Raw genomic sequence first — 22,806 nt, 5'->3', positions numbered from 1 at the left:
TCATTGGAAAACATGGGGAATGACTTGTCATGCAACTTTGAAGTCCAAAGTTACATGACACGTTGCACAAGTGTGAATGGAGTCTAATGCATTGTCCCCCCCCATATGTAATTATTCCAGTTCAGCTTCTCACATAAGCCACAGTTCTTTACGAACATCATACACTTTATAATCTGATACTAACGCATTACTATTACCTGGTATAACTAATTTTATATTGGTGCCACTAGCACCTGGTCACATATATTGAATAAGTTAAAGTGGAGTTCCACCCAGAATTGGAACTTTCGCTGTCCGGTGTCACTTTTCAGGGGGGAGGGGGGAGCAGATACCTGTCAAATCCAGGTATTTGCTCCCATTTCCGGGGAAAATGGGTGCACATCGTGTGGCGATCTACTCCCCCCCCCCCCCCCGCAGACTTCTGGGAGACACACAGGTCCAAGAAGACAGCAGGGACCAATCAGAATGCGCAGTGTGGCTCGCACACGCTCAGTAGGAAACCAGGAGTGAGGCCGAAAGTCTTCTGGTTCCCTTACCAGGAATGGCGGCGGCAGCACCCGGGAGACGATCCGAAGATTGGCTGGGGTGCCGACATCGCTGGCTCCCTGGACAGGTAAGTGTCATTATAGAAAAAAAGTCAGCAGCTACACTATTTGTAGCTGCTGACTTTTAATTTTTTTTCCCGCCGGCGGAACTCCGCTTTAAAGCATAAAGTCTATGTACTTAAACAGTTAATAGTTTCAATAAATACATGTAATTTAGGTACGATTTATTGTGGTATTTATAAACTACATATTTAATTCTATTTTATTGAAGAGCATATAAATATATTATTGGCATTACTAACTAATATTGGATAAGACCATCAATATAATACAAATGATAGGTTTTAATATAGAAAAAATATAGGCCAATGAATACAGTTTGAGTTTTTATGATTTTTTTTAAGACAAACTGGTAACACTTTTTGCATTTAAATTATTAACTTAACTTGTAGGTCCAATTGTGTATTCGTTCTATATTTTCATTTTAATAAAATACATCTTAGCATTAATATTAATTATGAATTAACTAAATGTATTTAGACACCATTTAATATGTGTTTACAGACTACATATATTTATTTCCTATTTAATTCTATTTTATTCAAGAGTGTAATGAATAGGTTAAAAGCACAAAGTTAATGTACTCATAAATAGTAAATTAATAGCATTAATATCAATAATAAATTAAATGTGCAGTGAGGTAAAAAAAAGTATTTGATCCTTTGCTGATTTTGTACGTTTGCCCACTGACAAAGAAATGAGCAGTCTATAATTTTAATGGTAGGTTTATTTTAACACAGTGAGAGACAGAACAAATAAAAAATCCAGAAAAACGCATTTCGAAAAAGTTATAAATTAAAACCCGAAGAATTAAAAAAAAAAAAAAAAAAGTTATAAATTGATTTGCATTTTAATGAGTAAAATAAGTATTTGATCCCTTCGCAAAACATGACTTAGGCTGGATTCACACCTATGCATTTTTAGTGCTTTTTGCATTTTGCAGATTTGCACTACAGAACGTGTTCCATAGGAAATCATGTTAAATGGACTGTAGTGCAAATCTGCAAAAAGCACTAAAACGGCATAGGTGTGAATCCAGCCTTAGTACTTGGTGGCAAAACCCTTGTTGGCAATCACAGAGGTCAGGCGTTTTCTTGTAGTTGGCTCCCAGGTTTGCACACATCTCAGGAGGTATTTTGTCCCACTCCTCTTAGCAGATCCTCTCCAAGCCATTAAGATTTTGAGGCTGACGTTTGGTAACTGGAACCTTCAGCTCCGTCCGCATATTTTCTATGGGATTAAGGTCTGGAGAGTGGCTAGGTCAGCCCAAGACCTTAATGTGCTTCTTGAGCCACTCATTTGTTGCCTTGGCCGTGTGTTTTGGGTCACTGTCATGCTGGAATACCCACCCATCAACGACCCACTTTCAATGCCCCTGGGTGAGAAAGAGGTTCTCACCCAAGATTTGATGGTACATGGCCCCGTCCACAGTCCTTTTTATGCAGTGAAGTTGTCCTGTCCCCTTAGCAGAAAAACACCCCCAAAGCATAATATTTCCACCTCCATGTTTGACGGTGGGGATGTGTTCTTGGGGTCATAGGCAGCATTCCTCCTCCAAACACAGCAAGTTGAGTTGATCGCAAAGAGCTTGATTTTGGTCTCATTTGACCCCAACACTTTCACCCAGTTCTCCTCTGAACCATTCAGATGTTCATTAGCAAACTGCAGACAGGCCTGTACATGTGCTTTCTTGAGCAGGGGGACCTTGTGGGCACTGCAGGATTTCAGTCCTTCATGGCATAGTGTGTTACCAATTGTTTTCTTGGTCACGATGGTCCCAGCTGCCTTGAGATCATTGACAAGATTCTCCCGTGTAGTTCTGGGCTGATTCCTCACCATTCTCATCATCATGAAACTCTACGAGGTGAGATCTTGCATGGAGCCCCAGACCGAGAGAGATTGTCAGTTATTTTGTGTTTCTTTTATTTGCGAATAATCACTCCAACTGTTGTCACCCTCTCACCAAGCTGCTTGGCGATGGTCTTGTAGCCCGTTCCAGCCTTGTGTAGTCCTACAATCTTGTCCCTGATATCCTTAGACAGCTCTTTGGTCTTGCCATGCTGGAGAGATAGGAATCTCATTGATTGCTTCTGTGGACAGGTGTCTTTTATACAGGTAACAAGCGGAGATTAGGAGCACTTCCTTCAAGAGAAGGGACCTGTATAGAAGACACCTGGGAGACAGAAATCCTGCTGATTCATTGGGGATCAAATACTTATTCTACTCATTAAAATGCAAATCAACTTATAACTTTTTGAAATGCCTTCTTCTGGATATTTTTGTTATTCTGTCTATCACTTTTAAGATAATCCTACCATTAAAATTATAGACTGATCATTTCTTTGTCAGTGGGCAAACGTACAAAATCAGCAGGGGATCAAATACTTTTTTCCCCTCATTGTATATAGACACCACTTTGTATGCGTTTACAAACTACATGCATTTATTTCCTATTCAATTCTATTTTATTTGTATATACAATAGATTATTGTATATGAACTATTGGCATACTGTATATAAGCTAATGCAGGATAAGAAAATCGAAATAATACAAATGATATAATTATTATAAATAGGAGGATAAGTAGGATAAACAAGCTAATGATGCATATAGTTTCCGTTTTTATGACTTTTTTTTTTTTTAAAGATATAAACTGGCGACTTTTATTTTGCATATGAATTATTAATATACTTTATATGTAGGTCCAGGTGTATTACGTTATATCCTTATTTTCATGTAAATACATCTTGTCAGCAGCAGAGTGTTGTACATACATTTTACTTTAATCAAACGGATTTTATTTCATCCATTGGTAGTTTGTGAGAAGTTATTTTTTTTTATTATCATGATTTAGTATATGAGAAGTGTAGTAGTCAATAAATATGTAGCAATAATTCTTGTGTAATATTATGTGCAACAATAGAATATAAAAATCTATCCACATGCAGCAGAAAAAGGTAATGAGATGTTATGTCTTCATGATTTTCAATCTATATGTAGCATTACGATGCGTCTGTTTTTTTATCATAATATATATATATATACACACACACACACATACATACACACATACATATATATATATATATATATATACACACACACACACATATATATATATATATATATATATATATATATATATACACACACACACACACACACACATATATATATATATATATATATATATATACACACACACACACACACACACATACATATATATATCTCTACTATATTGTCAAAGCTATTGGGACACCTGCCTTTACACACACATGAACTTTAATGTCATCCCAGTCTTAGCTCGTAGGGTTCAATATTGAGTTGGCCCACCCTTTGAAGCTATAACAGCTTCAACTCTTCTAGGAAGGCTGTCCACAAGGTTTAGGAGTGTGTCTATGGGAATGTTTGACCATTTTTCCAGAAGCACATTGGTGAGGTCAGGCACTGATGTTGGACGAGAAGGCCTGGCTCTCAGTCTCCGCTCTAATTCAGTCCAAAGGTGTTCTATCGGGTTAAGGTCAGGACTCTGTGCAGGCCAGTCAATTTCCTCCACCCCAAACTCGCTCATCCATGTCTTTATTGACCTTGTGTTGTGTGTAAACTTATCTCCATTGTGGTTCTGCCTTTTAAGCGAAGGGCTCAGCTTGTATTGTATTGTATGCTGCATGAGCACGGTGAAAATACCATATCAAAGTGGATATAAAACTGGCTGCAATTTCCTGCCATAGAAGAGAAGAAAGCAATCGCCCCGCTTTCGACTTCTATAGCACTTAAGCTGGTTGGCCCCAGTTTGTGTAGGGTGTGATGCGCAGCACACAGCGTCTACCTCCTCCTATCACCTAAGCCTCTATCTGTAGCACAGACATGTCTTGATACGCTGCTTTGCTCGCTCTCTCTCTTCTTCTCCTCTAATTGGTTTCACAGGGGAACCTTTAAATAAAACAACAAACATCTCTTCTGAAAAATAAAAATGCCCGGCGCTGTCAGATATGCACAAGCAGAGAGGTGAGGCGAAAGGATCACAGGGAGAAAGATCGCATTGATCTCCGCCTCGCTTGGCGTAAGCCGCCGATGTTTGCCGGCCGTCTCATCTCAGACTGGTCTGATTCATTCCCTCAGAAATATTACGGACGGTGGAGGCTGCCTGGGTCAACAATTCCCAGAGGTGTCCATTACCGGGGTGAGATCACAAAGTACGGAGTTTATCAAGCCACACGGAACACCGAGAGGAGACTTAAAAAGCAAGTCCAGGCTCGCATACATACATATATAAAACATGATCTTTAAATTCAGTTATATATTCTTCCAAAAGTTATTTATTTTTCAGTTGGGCCATGAAGTACCTGAAAATGGAAAATTGTATCAAATACCGTAATTTCCTTTCCTGGTGCTAATCCAAGGCAGCAAATGTATGGTAGTATGCTGCCATCCATGGTGGTGTCAGGAATACAGAAAATTGCATCAAATACTTGCCATAATTTTCCTTTTCTGGGGCCAATCCATGGCAGCAAATGTATGGTAGTATGCTGCCATGTAGGTGCCAGAAAAACAGAAAATTTTATCAATTTTTACCATAATTTTCCTTTTCTGGGGCCAATTAATGGCAGCAAATATATAGTAGTATGTTGCCATGCTGGTGCCAGAAAAAAATAGGATTTTTGTACTCACCGTAAAATCCATTTCTCCGAGTTCATTGACGGACACAGCGCCTCCTTAATCCTGACCATTGGGTTATATCGCCTCCGCAGGAGTAGGACTAGGCAGAACAAAAAACACCTGGCTACGCCCATGGGCTGTCCTCAGTCAGTATAGAACCCCCTCCCTGCTCTAGGTATTCAGTTCAGTAGCAAGCAGTAATAGAAGTATCAAAAACTCCATAGAGGGGTAGGTGCCGTGTCCATTGATGAACTCAAAGAAATGAATTTTACGGCGAGTACAAAAATCCCATTTTCTCTTTCGTTCATCGATGGACACAGCACCTCCTTAATCTTGACCATTGAGACGTCCAAAAGCAGTGCCAAAGAAAAATGAGGGGTGGGCAAAATAACCCAAGGCTAACCACAAGAGCCCTAACCAGGACACAGGAGCTTTAACCGGGTCACAGGAGCCCCATCTGAAATAAAAAAAAAAAAAACACCCCTCAAGAGGGAACCCCCCTCTTAAACAGCAGCCTGCAAAACCTTGCGACCAAAAGAAGCATCCGCAGATGCCAAAATATCTACTTTATAGAAGTTAGTGAAGGTATGCACTGACGATCAAGTGGCCGCCTTGCAAACCTGTGATGTTGACGCTTGATGACGGAAGGCCAAAGAAGTACTAAGCTCCCGAGTAGAATGCGCCGTGGTAGGGAAAGGAGGAACCCGACCCTTAATAGAACAGGCCTGAGTCACAGTCTGTCTGATCTATCTGGAGATGGTCGCTGAAGAAGCGGCCAGCCCTTTCCTTAGTCCCTGTGTAACCAGAAAAAGCTAGTCTGACCTTCGGAATACACCCAAATCGTACGAACCACATACAAGGTATGCAAAGCAAATTCCTTGGGATGAGCCGGCTTGGGACACAAGGACGGCAACACAATGTCCTCATTCAAATGGAAGTCAGAGTCAACCTTGGGCAGAAATGACAGACAGGGACAAAGAACCACTTTATCCCTATGGAGTACTAAATAGGGACTACGACAGGATAATGCTGCCAACTCCGAAACCCTGCGGGCCAAGGTAATAGCCACCAAGAATGCCACCTTCTGGGACAACGTAGGTAAGGGAATCTCCCGAATATTCATGAATGGAGGTTTCTGGAGAACCGATAGCACCAAGTTTAAATCCCATGGTGGCAAAAGAGACCATACAGGCGGAGCCACATGGCGGACTCCTTGAATGAAGGTACGAACTAAAGAGTGAGTGGCTAGGGGTCGCTGAAAGAAGATTGCTAAGGCAGACACCTGGTCCTTAATGGTGCTCAAAGCCAACTTCTGCTCAATGTCCTGTTGAAGAAAAGCTAAGATCTGAGCCATAGAAAAGGATTGAGGATGAACGTCAATCGACTCACACCAAGAAATGTACGCTTTCCACGTATGATGGTATATCTTACTAGAAGTCGGCTTCCTTGCCTTCACCATGTGTGCAGACCGCAGCTACGTGCTAGGCCGGCCGCGACATAGCCTCAATGGACGGAGGCTGGCCCGCGAGTTAAGAATCTTGCAGGGTCGCATATGAACTAGCTCTGGACAGAGTCACAGCGGTCCCTTGGCCGATAGCCCCCCACTTCGGTGGCGAGGCATTCTGTCTGGAGGGTCACCCACAAGTAATTTTTGTATGAATATTCATACAAACGTTCATTTGAAAATCTACTATAGTTGACCAAGCCTAAAGTGGTTCTAAAATCACAAGGATTTTTTTACCCTAAAGTGTTTCTAAACCCAGGAGCCTGCATTCAATATATCTGATCTCCCACAGTACACAGAACATTTAAACAAAATTATTTTAATAAATATATACTGCTAAATACTTTTCCCATCAGCAGTATATAGCAGTCTTGTGACTTCTATCAGTGTCCGCTTAAAGCTTGTAGGAGGAGTTTTCATTCTCTCCTGGTTGTCCTATGAGGCTGCAGGACCCCTGACCCTCTGTCTGGACGGTGCCGATTGGCCCTGTTCTGATCACATTCACCCTCTCAAGGAAAAGAAAAAAAAAACTCACTAGCAATACACACCAAACTGAGCATGTGCAGCTTGCCCCCAAGGCTCTGTTCTATCAGGAGATGGATTGGGGATTGTGGAAGAAGGGGAGGATCAGAAGTGACAGGACCAAACAGCCTTTTTACACAATGCAAATGAACCCCTTAGGTTTCACAGTGAGTATAACAAGCATGCTTTACTGCATATACACACTGATTTTACTGTTGTGAGTTTAGTAACACTTTAATGCATCACAGGTAAGAAAAAAAACAAAAACAAAAAACAAACCTTCCACTAAATGTTTGCTTCCTTCCCTACTTACCCGAGTCCCGTATTGATCCAGTGCTGTGCCCGTCTTCAGCAGTGCTGCTCTTTCTCCCGGATCTCACATTACAGATTGATAGTAGAGGGAGCCATTGGCTCCTGCTGCTGTCAATCAAATCCAGTGAGGAGGGAGTGGGGGCGGGGCTGAGCAGCACTGTGTGTCTCTATGGATGCACACAGCCCGGTTCAGAAGTGAGCCCACGTCTGCCCCATAGCAAGTGGCTTGCTAAGGTGGCAGACAGAAGAAGAGGAGCCAATAGAGCCAGCGGGGGACCACAGAAAAGGAGGATCGGGGAGCTCTGTGCAATACCAAAGCACAGAGCAGACAAGTATAATATGTTTTTTTTATATTTTAGGTAAAGCAAAACAAATTTTTAGAATCACTTTAAGACTTTTCTTGCACTTGAATTGGTTTTAGGCGCAAGTGATATCATCATAGTGTGGCCCTTTCTTCTTTTTTCAGTTGGATACAGGTTTTTTTATGTGTTGCTTACAACAGATAATCTGTTTGGTGTGATTACCGAAGTCATATTTAAGCCAGACAGTCAGGTCAGAGAATTGTGTTACTGACACACCAATGATGTGTTCGCAAATACACGTTTTTATCGACCAGCAGCTGGCCAGTGTAAATAGGAGCAACGCCGGGGCCATTCGTATCCCGCTTTATATACACATAGGGAATTCGTTTTAGCGTGACCCGCTGACTGCGGACAAACAGAAAAGTGTAATTCAGCGAAAGATAACCGACATCAAATAACACGCATCAGTCGCTTTGTGGTCCCCGAACAGCCGCAGCTACGAAATGGGAGTCCATAACAGGCACTGAGGGAGCGCTGGGCAAATACGAGACTACGGATGTCCTCCGAATCTCTAAGAAAAGGTCTTTATACATATACTTTTATATTATTGGAATTATTAAACATTGCAAGGGAGACCTGCAGTTTAAGGTGGCATGTCCTGTAGGATACAGGTTTACAGGCTATCACTAACGTGGATTTTTATTCCTGAGGCTCCATTCACATATCACATCACATCGTTCCCATTCGCGATTTTTGCTGCACGATTTTGCATGCCACACATAGGGAAGCTCCATTCACTTCAATGGGCTGCTCTATGCACATTTGTCGTCCAAAAGAAGCTCCTGGCTTTTTTTTTTTGGGTGACGAGGTCGGTAAGATTTTTAAACATGCATTTTGCCACAACAATTGCAGCAGAACCGCAAATTTGGGGTGCCGTTTGGCATAATGGAACCCAAAACGTGCGTCAAGCTTTTTGTCGCAATATGGCATTGGGGGGGGGGGGGGGATTTTCTCTGTAATTCCAAATCACGTAATGTGACTGGGGCCCAAAGGTTTAGCAGCAGAGACTTTAACCCCGGTACTCGTGTAAAATGTTCTTTCTGCAGAACACAGTTGAATAAAATCCTATGTTGTAGGACGTATGATTTAAAGTGATGTTCCGCCCCCCCCAAAAAAAAAGAAAGAAAAGCCAGCAGCTACACATACTGCAGCTGCTGGCTTTTAATACTACTTTTAATACTAGAACACTTACCTGTACTGGAGTCCAGCTGATGTTTCCATCAGCTGTCGGGTGCTGCTGCCGCCATTGTGGGTAAGGGTACCCAGCAGTGGAGCTTTACTGCTTCACGCCGGGAACCCTACTGCCCATGCGCAAGGCCCCGCTTCCCTCTCCTACTGGCCCGGCGACAGGGAAAGGAGGGAGCCCCGGGGGCATGTCATGGGCCATGGCCGGACTCCCGGAAGTGGGAACAGGATACCTGTCATAGACAGGTATCCTGTCACCCTCTCCCCCCCAAAAGGTGCCAATTGTGGCACTGGAGGGGCAGAGGATACAAATGAGCGGAAGTTCCACTTTTTGGGTGGAACTCTGCTTTAAAGTGGATCTTCACTGATTTTTTTTTTTACAAGGAGCTGCCCCTTTTTTGACAGGTACCTGCTCCACTTACTCAATTATCACCTAGGCGATACCTAGGACTTAGGCCTGCCCTGTGCCCATGCCCTCCCACCTGCTGGCTTCTGGGATGTGTGACGTGTGATCTCACGCATGCTCAATGGAGAGAAGTCAAAGTCTGCTACCACATCCAAGATGGTGGCGCCGATAAGAAGAACCAGGAGCAGGAAAACAGCACTGGTAAGTACCCAATTTTTAAAAGTCAGCAGCTACAGTATTTTAAGTGGTTCTTCAAGGCTGCTGAAAACAACAATAAAAAGATCCCAGGTGTGCAATTCATCTAATAGATCTTTGCAGCTTCTTTTGTTTTTAACACACAAATTACAAACGGGTCATTTTGTTACCTTTGTAGTGGTCAAAATTTGCAAGAAGAGTAATATCCAACAGCCAACACAACCAAACCAGATTGTTCAGTTTTGGGCGGATGTCACAGGGCTGTATTACCCATCTTCACCAATATATACTGTTGGTGGAACCTTCTTGTAATACCTCTTTGGTCACCGTCCCTACACTCACAATCCTACAACATCCTTCCTCCCATCCCACTTCTAATGGGGGAGGAGGTCACTAAGAGCCCTTTAACACTGGGGCGGTGGGGGCAACGGCGGTAAAACAGCGCTATTTTTAGCGCTGCTTTACCGTCGTTTTTGCTGCGGTATTCGGCCGCTAGCGGCGTGGTTTTAACCCCCGCTGGCAGCTGAAAAAGGGTTAAAAATGCTCGCATAGCGCGGCTGTAGCCGCGGTATAGCCGCGCTGCCCCATTGATTGCAATGGGCAGGGGCGGTTTAGGAGCAGTGAATACACCGCTCCAAAGATGCGGTTTGCAGGAGGTTTTTTTTTCTCCTGCCAGCGCACCGATTCAGTGTGAAAGCCCTCGGGCTTTCACACTGAACAAACAGTAGCGGCTGTTTTGGGTCGGTTTGCAGGCGGTATTTTTAGCGCAATAACGCCTGCAAACCGCCCCAGTGTGAAAGGGCTCTTAGGACTTTAAGTATGAGGCAAAGAGAACATGCACTGATAATAAAATTAAAAAAAAATAAAAAATCTACAAATATCTTGATAACATTTAAAAAATATAAAAACCACAAATGATGGTTTCCATATATAAATATGTAGCTCCAGATTGGTGTAATGTAAACGCGTTTTTCGATAGTCTTCCTCGGGATTCATACCTTTATAAATGCAACCAATAATAAACTACAGTAATAACAAAACATCAGTATACAATTAATATAATTATTATATGATTTGTTGTACATTGATGTATTATTATTTCTGTAAATGATATTGGTTGCGTTTATAAAGGTGTAGATCCCGAGGAAGCGAGACCATCAAGAAACGCGCTGATCCATTACACCGATCTGGAGCTACATACACACATCAATTAAACATAATTATATAGAGCAACCATAATTTGTGATTTTATTTTAAAATGATGTAATAAACGTGGAGACTTTTTGTTGATCTATCAGTGTATGTTCTCTTTGTAGCACATTTAAAGTCCCTTATTGACCTCCTCTCCTCCCCCATTGGAGGTGGGATGGGTGGAAGGATATTATAAGACTGTATTACCCATCTTCTTTTCTCAGGGACTCTGATGGCGAGGTCTTTACAGTTGTTTCTGAATGTTATGCATGATGTTCAAGTTATGGGGAGGTATTAAGCCCATTAAGCGTATATTAATTGGTTTGTGCAAAAGTTATTTTTTTAATTTATTTTACTAGTAATGGCAGTGATCAGCGATTTATAGCGGGACTGTGATATTGCGGCGGACATTCAGACACTAACTGAAAATTGTTACACTTTGCGGCAACCAGTAAAAATATGCACTGTCACTGTACTAATGACACTGGCTGGGAAGGGGTTAAACATCAAGGGTGATCAAAGGGTTAAATGTGTGCCTAGCCAGTGTTTATGTGTACAGTGTGTAGTGTTTTTACTAAAGCAAGTAATGGATTGTATTCCCTGTTTTGCAGGGAAAGAAAATCCATTACTTTCCGGTCGACAGGATAGGGCTCTGCCCTGTGTATATTTCGGGTTGATCGGCGGGTGCCAGTGGTAATCTATTGGCTGGCACTCGCTGATCGACCTCTGCTGTGTTTAATCACAGCACGGCCGGGTCCCTGCCGACGCATGCGTGCACACCCTACAAGGAACTGCTAGATCACCTACCGAGCACAAGATCTGGCGCAACAGAGCCACCTTATATCTGTGTTACATGGGCGACAAGTGGTTAAAGCGGATCTTTACTGCATTTGAGCACCGCAAACCAAAAACACTATTTGATTCATTTTTAATGTTCAACGCACCCCCCCCCATATCTCCATCCTTTATTTTATTGAGAAATCACTTTGAAAAACACCCCCCTAGCATTTTCTGGCTGTGGCCATCTTGAGTAAGGGCAAATTATTCATGTAATATTTACTTCCTGGACTCTATCTGCCCTTGGCTCAAGCATGCATGCAGGAGAGTGTTTTAAGCTGAACCCCACCCCTCCCCCACCTCCTGAAGACTCAGACGTATGACATTTTCTTAGGCAAGAAACCAGGAAGTAATTGAAAAAATGTAAAATAAAAGTTTAAGACAAGTACATAAGATATACTTTTTTTTATGTGCTAACCCCAATGCACAGTATATAAAGTGCTGCGTACATTGCTGGTGTTATATAAATACCTGTAACATATATAGTATAAGCCGACCCGAATATAAGCCGAGGCACCTAATTTTACCACAAAAAACTGGGAAAACTTATTGACTCGAGTATAAGCCTAGGGTGAGAAATGCGCAGCTCCTGTAAGTGGAAAAGAGGGTCAACAATGCCCATTTGCAGCCTCACTGTGCCCATTTGCAGCCATAGGTCCCCCGAACTTCAAACTAGGTAGTTAAGGGTTCCTAGACACCCCCTAGCTGCAGCCAAAATTTGGCGTCTCTGGACCCAAAGGACCCCGAAATGACATTGCTGCAGATGGACACAGTTGACCGAATTTGGGGCCCCGTATCTCGGGGCCACTTGGTGCTAGGAACCCCAAATTTGGAGTACAAACCCAGTGGAACTAGCACGACAACATATCCAAAGCTGGGGTTGGCTGGCACCAAGTGGCTCCCCAAGATACTGGGCCCCATAGTCAGTTCGGGAAATGTCAAGCACATTTCTGCAGCAGAGAATGACATTTTCCGAATGGAATTTGGGGCCCCGTATCTCGGGGTCACTTGAAGCTGGGAACTCCAGCTTTGGATATGTTGTAGCGTTAGTTGCACTGGGTTTGCACACCAAATGTGGGATCCTTAGCACCAAGTGACTCCGAGATACGGGGCCCCAAAGTCGGTTCAGAAAATGTCATTCTCTGCTGCAGAAAAGTGCTTGACTCGAGTATAAGCCGAGAGGGGCATTTTCAGCACAAAAAAAGTGCTGAAAAACTCGGCTTATACTCGAGTATATACGGTACATGAAAATAAAATAGACACATGATGCCCCAATATCTCCTTCCAGCACATGTCCCTCACCTTGGTGATCTTGGGGTCGGTGCACCGGCTCTGCGGCGTGCTGACGTGCATCCACGGGTGCTCGTACATGGGGCAGTTCTGGCGCAGGGTGCACTTCTTCTCGCTGACGCACCAGCCGCACTCGAAGCGCGGATCCGATTTCAGACACAGTCCGCAGCTCTCCCGCAGGGCTGAGCACTTGTACAGGTGGGCTGCGCAAAACAAACCAGACAGTCAATAGTTGTTTGTGCGGAGCACATTAATTAATAACGTGCCTCTGCTAATTAGCAATGCATTACAAACACCAGGCTGCGGTACGCAAGATAAAATCCAATAGCTCAAAACGCCGGAAGGGAGAACGGTAAAGACGACGCTCGGTTACCACACGTCGGACCGCGTGAATTAAAGTGTCTAAAAGAGGACCTGTCTGTGTTACTCACAGGAACCTGTCAGGACAAATAGGAAAAATACAGGAGGTGAGCAACAGTAGTTCTGTGTTAGATCAGCTCCCGGAGCAAGGATGTGGAATGGCGCCCCCCTCCCCAGCTCCTAATACTAGAATGGGTGTACTGCCCTGTTTGCCTATTCTCTGACTCCTTGCTCCAGCTGCCCATGGTTGGCATGTAGTGGGAACTACACATGCGTAGCCAATTGTCTGCTTTCTAGTAAATAGAAGGTAGTTGCGCATGCCTGGTGCGTTTTCCACGATGGGGTGGAGAGTGGGCATGTTGGAGAACAGTGTGACCAGAAGAGCAGACAAGAAGCCCCGGGCCTGCTGGTTACCAGCCACTGATTCAGAACTTATTATGTGACGTGAAGGGGTGCCCCCCTGCCCCTTACTGATGAGCCCTGGGCGGCTGCCCCTCCTGCCCACCCCCTGTCCCAGCCTTGAGCAACAAAGATTGATTTTTTTTTTACACTCCTATACATGAAGATGAATGCCTAAGCTCGAACATTTCTCACCTTGTATGTTCTGGGGATTGTCAATGACAAAATGGCCATTCCAGACCACAGACAGATTGACGGGCAGGTCGCTGACATCATTCCCTTCGTAATTATACTGCAAGACAAAAGCAACCACAAAGCAATAAGCAAGAGGAAAAAAACAAATCCAAACATTCATAGAAACAGGATAAACCTTACATTTTGCCTAGAATTAATGTTGGAAAGTTTGTTGTTTAAAGTAGAACTAAAGCCAAAACTTTTTTTTATTTATCTTTATTACTTTACAGAGTAAGGGATTCCCCCCCCACCATCAGGTCCATGTCTTTATGGACCTTGCTTTGTGCTCTGGTGCGCAGTCATGTTGGAACAGGAAGGGGCCATCCCCAAACTGTTCCCACAAAGTTGGGAGCATGAAATTGTCCAAAAAGTCTTGGTATGCTGACGCCTTAAGAGTTCCTTTCACCGGAACTAAGGGGCCAAGCCCAACCCCTGAAAAGCAACCCAACACCATAATCCCCCCTCCCCCCCCCCACACCATAATCCCCCCCTCCATCAACTGATTTGGACCAGTCCACAAAGCAAGGTCCATAAAGACATGGATGAGCGAGTTTGGGGTGGAGGAACTTGACTGGCCTGCACAGAGTCCTGACCTCAACCCGATAGAACACCTTTAGGATGAATTAGAGTGGAGACTGTGAGCCAGGCCTTCTCATCCAACATCAGTGCCTGACCTCACAAATGCGTTTCTGGAAGAATGGTCAAAACTTCCCATAGACACACTAAAACCTTATGGACAGCCTTCCCAGAAGAGTTGAAGCTGTTATAGCTGCAAAGGGTGGGCCAACTCAATATTGAACCCTACGGACTAAGACTGGGATGCCATTAAAGTTCATGTGCGTGTAAAGGCAGGCGTCCCATTTGTTTCTTAACAATAAAGTGTATGCGTTACCTGGGTGGCAAGATGTTAAGTGACTTAATGTCAGTACTAGAAAATCACATTAATATGAAAGTTAGACTTGCAGCTTCCAATCTTCCCCAGCCAAGTGCTAAGATCACATGACCATGGCCGTCAGGAGCACTATGGCTGTAAGTCATTAGAGATTGCAGAAGATCAGACAGACCCTGTCTGGTAGACATGCAGTGACATAGGGGATTTGCAAAGCACAACTGAAGAGCAGAAAGCAGAATTTGTATATGTAATGAGCTAATATGACTCCCGACTAAGTACAATTATCATTACTAAAACATGGAAAAGCAATAAGGCCGCCATAAAATGTAAAATTCAGGTGCATTTCCTGGCTCAGAAACCATAGGTGCTGCATACAACCGCCCATAGAAATGGCTGCATGCATGTATATGCTGGTATTTGGTAAGTACGGGCATGCGTAAGTACATTCGCCCTTGGATGCAGACGGAATCCAAGGGCATTTGTCCATACGCAACACAATTATCTAACCACTACTAACCAATACTAACCACAACATACAAAGCCATTCACAACTCTGCCCCCAGCTACATCACCAATCTTGTCTCCAAATATCACCCAAATCGTCCTCTCTGCTCTTCTTAAGACCTCCTACTCTCAAGCTCTCTCGTCTCCTCTACCCATGCTCCTCTCCAGGATTTCTCCAGAGCCTCTTCCATCCTCTGGAACTCCCCTACCTCCATCTATCAGGCTATCCACTACTCTTGCTACCTTCAGGCGATCCCTGAAAACTCATCTCTTCAGGAAAGCCTATCACGTCTCCAACTAATCTCCTACCACTTCCACCAGCTCATTCCATACAGTTACAACCTTTTGTACCATAGAAGAAAACAGGGAGGAGCGCACCGACCTTGTGCATTACCAAAGATAACATTTATTTGACTAGTAAAAACAAAGGCCATACTCACAAATAAGCGTTTAAAAAAGGCTTAACATTACTCCAAAGATTCGGAGCCGTGTCTTCCAGACACCTGCAACCTGGACCGGATATTAGGAGAAACCAGGTGGCATCGCAAAACGGCCTACTCATTACAAGGGAGTACCCTCTTCATCAGAGCCTCAGCGATAGCAAATTGACTTTCTCAAGATTCCCTCTATGTCATGGATGGCATAGAGCAGGGGTCTTCAAACTATGGCCCTCCAGTTGTTAAGGAACTACAATTCCCATCATGCCTAGTCATGTCTGTGAATGTCAGAGCTTTACAATGCCTCATGGGACGTGTAGTTCTGCAACAGCTGGAGGGCCGTAGTTTGAGGATCCCTGGCATAGAGGGAATGGATGGCATTGGTAAGAAAGGTGGATCACACAACATGGAGAGATTTAACATCCTAAAAAAGGGTAGGTGTGTTTCATGGAACAATTGATTGCTGCCATAATGTGATATGTGAGGTATTGGGTCAGAAAATGAGAGATGGGAGGTATTGGGTCAGAAAACGAGAGATGCGAGGTATTGGGTCAGAAAACGAGAGATGCGAGGTATTGGGTCAGAAAACGAAAGATGTGAGGTATTGGGTCAGAAAACGAAAGATGTGAGGTATTGGGTCAGAAAACGAGAGATACGAGGTATTGGGTCAGAAAACAAGAGATGCGAGGTATTGGGTCAGAAAACAAGAGATGCGAGCTATTGGGTCAGAAAACGAGAGATGCGAGCTATTGGGTCAGAAAACGAAAGATGTGAGGTATTGGGTCAGAAAACGAGAGATACGAGGTATTGGGTCAGAAAACGAGAGATGCGAGGTATTGGGTCAGAAAACGAAAGATGCGAGGTATTGGGTCAGAAAACGAGAGATGCGAGGTATTGGGTCAGAAAACGAGAGATGCGAGGTATTGGGTCAGAAAACGAGAGATGCGAGGTATTGGGTCAGAAAACAAGAGATGCGAGGTATTGGGTCAGAAAACAAGAGATGCGAGCTATTGGGTCAGAAAACAAGAGATGCGAGGTATTGGGTCAGAAAACGAAAGATGCGAGGTATTGGGTCAGAAAACGAGAGATACGAGGTATTGGGTCAGAAAACGAGAGATGCGAGGTATTGGGTCAGAAAACGAAAGATGCGAGGTATTGGGTCAGAAAACGAGAGATGCGAGGTATTGGGTCAGAAAACGAGAGATGCGAGGTATTGGGTCAGAAAACGAAAGATGCGAGGTATTGGGTCAGAAAACGAGAGATGCGAGGTATTGGGTCAGAAAACGAGAGATGCGAGGTATTGGGTCAGAAAACGAGAGATGCGAGGTATTGGGTCAGAAAACGAGAGATGCGAGGTATTGGGTCAGAAAACGAGAGATGCGAGGTATTGGGTCAGAAAACGAGAGATGCACTCTGATGTCAGTGCAGGATGTTAGCCCCCCTCTCTATGAGAATGGGACATATATGTATGGGTGGTAGTGCGATCTGGCATACAATATGGTTAGGTGGAGTGACATGGATAGTGGGTGTGGTAGGTTCTGGTGGGCGTCCGCCCAGACATGCGAATGGCTCTATATAGAGGGAAACTTGAGAAAGTCAGTTTGCTATCACTGAGGCTCTGATGAAGAGGATACTCCCTCGTAGCGTGTAAGCCGTTTTGCGATGCCATCTGGTTCCTCCCAATAGCCGGTCCACGTTTGCAGGTCTCTGGAAGACACGGCTCCGAATCTTTGAAGTAATGTTAAGACTTTTTGAAACACTTGTTTGTGAGTATGACCTTTGTTTTTACTAGTCAAATTAATTTCATCTTTGGTAATGCACAAGGTCGGGGCGCCCTCCCGGTTTTCTTTTATATGTTTCAGCCTTAAGGACACCCGTTGTTCTGAGGAGGGCAGCAAGACCTTTGACTTTCCACACTTTATCCAAAGGGTTGGCCACACCACCTACATATGGACTATGGGCCTGAGCTAGAGTTGCCACCTCATCCCTTTAAACCTGAACACCTTTGAATTACACGGGTTCTGAGGCTAATTAAATGCAGATAAGGCACCGAGTGAGTTTAATTACCACCTAAATCAGCCACAGAACCTTGTGTGTTGGGTTTAAAGGGATGAGGTAGCAACCCTCAGGAGATTGTTTCATGTTGTTTACAATCTTTTGTACCACCTGCCCCACCCTATTAGATTGTAAGCTCTTCTGAGCAGGGCCCTCCTAATCCTCTTGTATTTTATTTTATTAGAACTATTGTCTCCTTTTTATATTGTAAAGCGCTGCATAAACTGTTGGCGCTATATAAATCCTGTATGATTATAATAATAATAATCTATGCTAAGCTGATCTCTTTCCCTTTCTCATTATCTAACAAGCTATAGGTCCCTTTTCAAGCTAATCCCATCTTTTTAGAGAACATATGATGAATACGGACACCCTAGGTAGGAGTGGTGCGCACTCCGACAAATATAAATTGCTGGGCTTTATATAGTATGACATCACTTCAGATACAGCGAGATATGAATGACCTCTGACCCCTGCACCACTTATTCATGACAAACCTCTTGAAAAGGGCTCTGATTATTAGTCTTGTTATGCTGGATGAGTCAACGTGGAACATACGGCATTCTGGGGCCGTACTGACAATACAGAGACTACGACTCCCCCCCCCCCCCCCACCACTCCAATCTCAACCAAAGTGTCACAGCACGGAGATAAACGGCCTGTTGTATTTACAGCAATGAAATGTCTTCAAATGCTGACTGACAGCTACAAATGAAAATTAAACATCTAAAGGAGACAAAGATAGAAGATAAAAGGGTGAGGGGGAAGTAATGACTTCAATAGTTACCCAGCAGGTGTCAGGGACTATTTTATGTAAAATGGAGACATAACATAACCCAGTGATGATTTCAGAAAAAAAAATGTCATCGTTTGTAAAGCAAAAGATTTCCTTGATGCTCCAGCACTCAGATATTCATAATAAAAGGCGTTATGTAAAGCTTTTCTGGCTCTACTCCTGCATGAGCTGTGCTGCCACCTTATATGGTTGAGAGATGGACACAGAAGTCCGATCCTGCAAAGGATATTAGCAGCTTTCACACGGTAAAGAAATTATATAAATGTGTTACAGTTTATCTAAAGCCACTATTTTCAGGTTTTGGATAGATTAGGGTATGGATAAAAACTTCCGTTGGGTTTATTTTTTGCTGCAATGTGCCCCATTAAAGAATTCCAGGTATAGATATTTTTACAGAGTTACACTGGTCCAGCTTGGAGCAATGTAACTATGTATATACTCATACCTGTGGGATCCTCTAGGGGTCTCCAAACTTTCTAAACAAAGGGCCAGTTTATAGTCCTTCAGACTTTAGGGGGGCGGACTAGGACCAGTGGGAGTAAACAATTCCCTATCTTTGGTGTCCACAACGTTGGGTGTCACTGGGAAGAATTATGCCCCATCGTTGGCTAGAGTGAAAGAAATAGCGCCCCAGCCTTGGCGTCAATGGGAGGAATAGCGCCCCAGCCTTGGCGTCAATGGGAGGAATAGCGCCCCAGCCTTGGCGTCAATGGGAGGAATAGCGCCCCAGCCTTGGCGTCAATGGGAGGAATAGCGCCCCAGCCTTGGCGTCAATGGGAGGAATAGCGCCCCAGCCTTGGCGTCAATGGGAGGAATAGCGCCCCAGCCTTGGCGTCAATGGGAGGAATAGCGCCCCAGCCTTGGCGTCAATGGGAGGAATAGCGCCCCAGCCTTGGCGTCAATGGGAGGAATAGCGCCCCAGCCTTGGCGTCAATGGGAGGAATAGCGCCCCAGCCTTGGCGTCAATGGGAGGAATAGCGCCCCAGCCTTGGCGTCAATGGGAGGAATAGCGCCCCAGCCTTGGCGTCAATGGGAGGAATAGCGCCCCAGCCTTGGCGTCAATGGGAGGAATAGCGCCCCAGCCTTGGCGTCAATGGGAGGAATAGCGCCCCAGCCTTGGCGTCAATGGGAGGAATAGCGCCCCAGCCTTGGCGTCAATGGGAGGAATAGCGCCCCATCCTTGGCGTCAATGGGAGGAATAGCGCCCCATCCTTGGCGTCAATGGGAGGAATAGCGCCCCATCCTTGGCGTCAATGGGAGGAATAGCGCCCCATCCTTGGAGTCAATGGGAGGAATAGCGCCCCATCCTTGGCGTCAATGGGAGGAATAGCGCCCCATCCTTGGCGTCAATGGGAGGAATAGCGCCCCATCCTTGGCGTCAATGGGAGGAATAGCGCCCCATCCTTGGCGTCAATGGGAGGAATAGCGCCCCATCCTTGGCGTCAATGGGAGGAATAGCGCCCCATCCTTGGCGTCAATGGGAGGAATAGCGCCCCATCCTTGGCGTCAATGGGAGGAATAGCGCCCCATCCTTGGCGTCAATGGGAGGAATAGCGCCCCATCCTTGGCGTCAATGGGAGGAATAGCGCCCCATCCTTGGCGTCAATGGGAGGAATAGTGCCCCCAATGGAACAATTTGTGCCCCATCGTTGGTATCAATGGAAGGAATTGTGCCCCATTGTTGGCGTCAATGGAAGGAATTGTGCCCCATTGTTGGCGTCAATGGAAGGAATTGTGCCCCATTGTTGGCGTCAATGGAAGGAATTGTGCCCTTTTGATGGTGTTAGTTGGAGGAATAACGCCCTATCGCTGGTATGAGGGAAAGGAATTATGCACCATTGTTGGTGTCAGTGGATTGGCAGTGGCGGTGCATCCATTAAGGGCGCACGGGTGCCGCCCCCTCTCTCCAGCCATCCCCTCTATGTAAAATGGATAGATTCCCGCTAGATTCAGACATTGTTACTTCAGTGATCTCCACCAGCTTCCACGTCCTGTACCAAGCAGATGTCCACCTGCATTGTGAACACAAGAGATTGACCGTTTGGGTATGGGAGCCATTCAGAGACTGCTTTGTATTTTCTCAATGAATGGAATAAAATGGAAGCTGGGGCAATGACATTCTCCACCTAGTCCAATCAGAGAACTGTTCACATTCATTGAGAAAATGCAAAACAATTTTCTGAATGGTGCCCATGCCCCACGACTGATCTCCTGGATGGAGGTTCAAGGGTCCTCTTCGTTGAGGCTTGGTCCTGTTTGTTAAAATGTGTACTGGACTGATAATATTGGAAGGGCTCGATGAAGGCCTAATCAGCATCTAGAGCGATCATGCTAATTACTCCGGAGAATCCCTTCAATAGTATCACTTAACAAGTGCCGATGGAGGACCTCTAAACTCTGAAACGTGTTGCCTTTTCATGACATAGGAGCCTGAATATATATAAATCTTGACTCTATATGTTCTGCCTTTGGTCTTTTCATTCTTCCACACCCAATCCTTACATGAGCAAAGAGACAACACTCCTGGGGTGGGGGACTTAGAATCATCCCCTCTATACTGCTTATGACCCGATTAATAACAGTTACTACTTTAAGAGTTTCAGAACTCCACTCCTTTTTTCCATCTCCATCAATGAATACTTCAGTAGATAACTGACAGGGGTTCTAATCCTTCCCTACTCTACCCAAAAACTAGAAAAAAAAGCAATAGCTTTAGATATACTTTTGCTGACATCTGAAGTAATTTCAGAGAATTACTTCTAATCCTTGACTGACTACTTAGTCACCGCCTAAGTATGTAGTCAGTGAAGTCTGGTCTCCCAATCTGCATGCTTGTTCCAGGGATTTGGCTCACAATGTATTGAAGCAAGGATCAGTATGAAGGGCGCAGGACTGTCACCTTAAAAATCAAAGTAGCAATAGTAGGGGAGTAGCAGCCAATAAGATTTCAGCTTTCATCCTTCGGGCAGACAGGACAGTGCAACCAAACAGTTGATTGGCTGCTTTGAGTTGCTTAGCATGTTGCAGTAGGAAATGAAGACCGATCAATAAAATCCCGTGTTTTGCAGGATGGCTCTCATGGTGCAATGCCGTTGTATTCATCTATACGCTGCCATTGTAAGCTTAGCTCGGAGCGGGGGCATGGGGCTACAGTGGGATTTAGCTGTGAGAGGTACGACACCATCCTAAGTGAAATTGGCATTTCTAATTTGTACTCTGACATGTCTCATTTGGGACCCCGGGGATTTTCAGAAGGCACACCGGCCTGAGGTTGCCCGGCTGCCCAACGTTCATTTTGGCATCTCCCTTGTCCGGCCCAGAAGTATAAAGCCGTTATTTACTGACAATGAGCATGAGAGGAGGCTGGCCTACAACCACTCAAATAATTCAAACTTGGAACATTCCAAGCAAAAATCCAGGGAAATGGCTAACTACTAAATACATGGTTACCATTCTACCAGCCAAAGGATTTGAAAATCTCATCAGCCAGTCTTGTGATTTGCATTCATTTGCTAAATTGCAAAACCAGGCAAGTAAAACACTTGTTTGTTTTATGATTCCGATTCCTATTTTAGCCCATTTCCAGTCTGCAGACAATGAATCAGCTCCATTGCCTCTGTCCAGTTAGCAGGAAGGTGTCCAGGAATTAGATGTTGAAGCAGGAAGAAGAGCGATCTCTCTGGCTGTGCAGTGTGGCAAAGGCATGCAAATCACAAGATGGCCAAATCCTAAACCATTGTATTCCAATGGAGTATTGAGTGTTTTACCTGGAGAGTCCCTATATAAAACATGGAGGAAAAAAAAATCTTCATAGGGAAAGAGAGGAGGAAGAGAAGCAGAGGAGGGAGAGGAAAACAAAGGAAAAGGAGAGGGCAAAAGAGGAGAGAGAAGCATCAGCATAGAAAGCAAGAGGAGAGAGAGAGAAGCAAGAGAAGGAAAAGTTAGACAAAGAGAGGTAGTAGAGAGGAAGAGGAGAGAGGGGAGAAGGAGGAGAAGACGGAAGGGAGAGGTTGAGAAAACGGAAGGGAGAGAGGAGAGGAGGTGGAGAAGAGGGAAG

The 22,806-nt window shown here is 44.5% G+C and overlaps 1 protein-coding gene across 4 annotated transcripts in view; it reads right to left on the bottom strand.

Annotated features, from left to right (window-relative positions):
• Positions 1 to 22,806, bottom strand: part of PLXNA1 (plexin A1) — a 429,988-nt gene that overhangs the window by 99,909 nt on the left and 307,273 nt on the right. For all 4 annotated transcript variants that reach the window (XM_073591927.1, XM_073591928.1, XM_073591929.1 and 1 more), the window contains exons 9-10: positions 14,027 to 14,123; positions 13,085 to 13,275 (exon numbers count right to left, since the gene is read on the bottom strand). In XM_073591927.1, the coding sequence (XP_073448028.1) occupies positions 13,085 to 13,275; positions 14,027 to 14,123 (288 nt within the window). The remainder of the gene's footprint in view (positions 1 to 13,084; positions 13,276 to 14,026; positions 14,124 to 22,806) is intronic.

This window comes from Aquarana catesbeiana, linkage group LG07, assembly GCF_042186555.1.
Source record: "Aquarana catesbeiana isolate 2022-GZ linkage group LG07, ASM4218655v1, whole genome shotgun sequence".
NCBI lineage: Eukaryota > Metazoa > Chordata > Amphibia > Anura > Ranidae > Aquarana > Aquarana catesbeiana.
Note: the sequence above shows the minus strand (reverse complement) of the source record. Positions and strands in the feature narration are given on the sequence as shown.